At 50.5% G+C, this 2,931-nt stretch overlaps 1 protein-coding gene across 1 annotated transcript in view; it reads right to left on the reverse strand.

Annotated features, from left to right (window-relative positions):
* Positions 1-715: 715 nt before the first annotated feature.
* UPRT (uracil phosphoribosyltransferase homolog) overlaps positions 716-2,931 on the reverse strand; it is a 14,179-nt gene continuing 11,963 nt past the window's right edge. Inside the window, exons 4-6 of the mRNA XM_027896624.1 lie at positions 2,418-2,579; positions 1,840-1,938; positions 716-1,113 (exon numbers count right to left, since the gene is read on the reverse strand). Coding sequence (XP_027752425.1) covers positions 1,007-1,113; positions 1,840-1,938; positions 2,418-2,579 — 368 coding nt within the window. The 3' untranslated portion in view covers positions 716-1,006. The remainder of the gene's footprint in view (positions 1,114-1,839; positions 1,939-2,417; positions 2,580-2,931) is intronic.

The following is a 2,931-nucleotide window of genomic DNA, read 5'->3' on the forward strand; positions in this document are numbered from 1 at the left end:
CTGCATTTGTGAGGACATGGAGATGCCTTAAAACAGTAATGTATTTACAGATACATTTCCCCAAAGTTACAGTAAGGCAAGGCCAGTGCCAGCTCAAGTGCTGGACATCAGGAACTTGGTGCCAGGGGATTTAAAGCCAAAGACAGAAGGAATTTGGCCCTGACTGATGTTTAATGTGACCCTTACAATGAGTGCATGGAGGGCTTGGAAAGGCTGCTGAGCTCTGAGGGTGATGTTTGTCTTCTGGCTTTAAATCCTGTTGGTCTGTGAACAGAACTGGAAATGGAGTTCCAGCTCACTGCTGCAGTTTTCCTCATTTAAAAGGGTTGGTGAGACCAATCCAGCCACAAATTTTGACTCCTAAAATTCCCAGGTACTGTATGTGTGTAATTTCCACAGGCACTGCTGCTTCCACCCCTGATTCCCAGTTTTCCAAGGCATGTCTACTGCACTAGGAAGCTTCTTTATTCAGGACCACTCAGCAAGACAACTGAGGCTGTTTTACTGTTTGAAAATAATGTATACACGGCAAAACTCCAAGAGCTGTACCCCTGCTTCTCAGCCACCAGCCAAAGACCAGAAATTCTGCCCAAAATTTCCTGTGGCTGCTCAGAAGGACACTGAGGTCCCAGTGCACCCCTGGGTTTGGAGGCAGGGGCTGTACTGGCTGAGCTGGAGTGAGGGACAGTGACCCCAGAAATGAAGGAGGCTCTGCTGGGATTCAGAGGGTTTATTTGCTCTGCAGGCAGCCACGGACAGGAGAGAGAAGAATAAATAAGTTAAAGCAGAGTGTGGCAGTTTAACAACCCCAACATGGAGATGCTTGGCCATGTAACCAGAGTGCTTTGTACCTGACCCCTGTTCAGGCCAGAACTCACCTAAGTCAAGTATTTCCCCCTTTGGCCAGAAAGGTTCCCAAACGTGCCCTTGACAACCCAACAAGAATAAAATGTAGAAAAAAACCTCTTGTAATGTCATAGAGTCACATCCAGTTGTTCTGAGATTGTCAGTCTGTTCCAAAATACTTCTGTCCAAAGTGTGTTGGTGCAACAGGATGCACTTCTGTAGTTAAAATGGTGATTTCTGGGAATTCCTGGATGATGGATTTGGCACCTTTGAAGAGAAAGCAAAGGCAATAATGACTACAAGGCTTTAGCACATGCCAAATTAGGATCTGAAGGTGAGTCAAGCTCTGTGCTCCTGTCTCCACTTCCTGTTCCTGCCTTAGCTAATGTCTGTGAGGAAAACTCCCTGACTGCTTTTCTGAGGGTTTCTTCTTTGGATTTTCCTTTACGGTACATGTGCACTCCCCACCTAATCACCAAGGTGCAGGCTGCCAGGAGTAACTCCCTGCAGTCCAGGGAAGTGTTTTGGTAGTGATTTTTGTGTTTCCCAGAGGCAGATGTCCCTGGTTGATATATCCCTTTTTCCCAGGTAAGATCTCTACCCTGCAGACAGGACTGATCTGTAGCTCTGTTCACCTCCCACTCCTGACAGCACTGGTGTCCTTTCGGTGCTGGACCTTCCCATCCCATTCCATGGGCTACTGCCATTGCTCTGGGAGCCAGGGAAGCACGCTGTGGACCTGGCAGTGCTGCAAAATCCTGCTTTTAGGAATCCTTTTCTCATTGGGTGTGCCAGGCTGTTCCCTTCTGCTGCCCCACTCACTGCCCACCCCACTGTTGTACAATTCAGCCATAAAACCCCCAACCCCCCTTGTTCTGGGCACGGTGACGGTGCTGGGGCTGTGACAGAGGCTCAGCTCTGCCCCCTGTGTCACACGTGGGACTGATGTCACCTCCCCAGGACACTCCTGTGCCCCCCACAGCCCTGACTCACCGTGGGGCGTGGAAAACAGGCTGAGCAGGATGATGACACTGGGCTGGACCCCGTGTTCCACCAGCACCTTGACAGCCTCGATGACAGTGTTACCAGTGCCTGGAGGGGGCAGAGGGACACACCTCCTGAGTTAACCAGAAAATGTTGGACTCCTGATGAAGGAAGTTAGACTGGAAGAGTTACCTCATCCTGACAAACTCCTTACCAGAGTAGGGGTTTTTTTGTTAGCATTAACTGGATTTAATTTTAAAGTAATTTACTTCTCAGATTATAATATTAATCCAAATATGTTTTTTAATAATGTAAGAAAAATACTGTTTGAATCTTTTCTCACGGCAAAATTTAAAAAAAATCCATTTATATCAAGTAAGTCTTAATCTTCAGCCTTTCTCCCAAACACTGCCATGGCCAAAGGATTTGCTTTGCATTCCCACTGGTGCAGCCTGAGAATTCCCTGCTCTGTCACCCAAACCAAGCAGAAAACCTCCCCCAAGCCCCTGAAATTTGGAGGGTTTCCTGTCATTCAGGCCCTGCCCGCTCAGAGGAGTCTGACTGTGCATAAAGGGGGCAGAACTCACTCAGAATTGGGTACATCAGCAGGACTTTCCTCCTGTAGATGTCTGGAGGGAACTTGGCGTAGTACACCTTGGCTCGCTGGGTCTCCTCGTCGCTCTGGATCAGGATCTTCCCGATGCGGATGGAGCGGCAGCAGTCCCGGAGGCCTTGCTCCATGGCCTCTCCTGCAGGGAGAGCACAGCCCAGCAGCACAGGGATACAGGTGAGAGGCCTTGCTCCATGGCCTCTCCTGCAGGGAGAGCACAGCCCAGCAGCACAGGGATACAGGTGAGAGGCCTTGCTCCATGGCCTCTCCTGCAGGGAGAGCACAGCCCAGCAGCACAGGGATACAGGTGAGAGGCCTTGCTCCATGGCCTCTCCTGCAGGGAGAGCACAGCCCAGCAGCACAGGGATACAGGTGAGAGGCCTTGCTCCATGGCCTCTCCTGCAGGGAGAGCACAGCCCAGCAGCACAGGGATACAGGTGAGAGGCCTTGCTCCATGGCCTCTCCTGCAGGGAGAGCACAGCCCAGCAGCA

The sequence above is a fragment of the Empidonax traillii genome, unplaced genomic scaffold (genome assembly GCF_003031625.1).
Source record: "Empidonax traillii isolate 1590-97213 ecotype Southwest subspecies unplaced genomic scaffold, ASM303162v1 scaffold505:size591145, whole genome shotgun sequence".
In the NCBI taxonomy this organism is placed as follows: domain Eukaryota; kingdom Metazoa; phylum Chordata; class Aves; order Passeriformes; family Tyrannidae; genus Empidonax; species Empidonax traillii.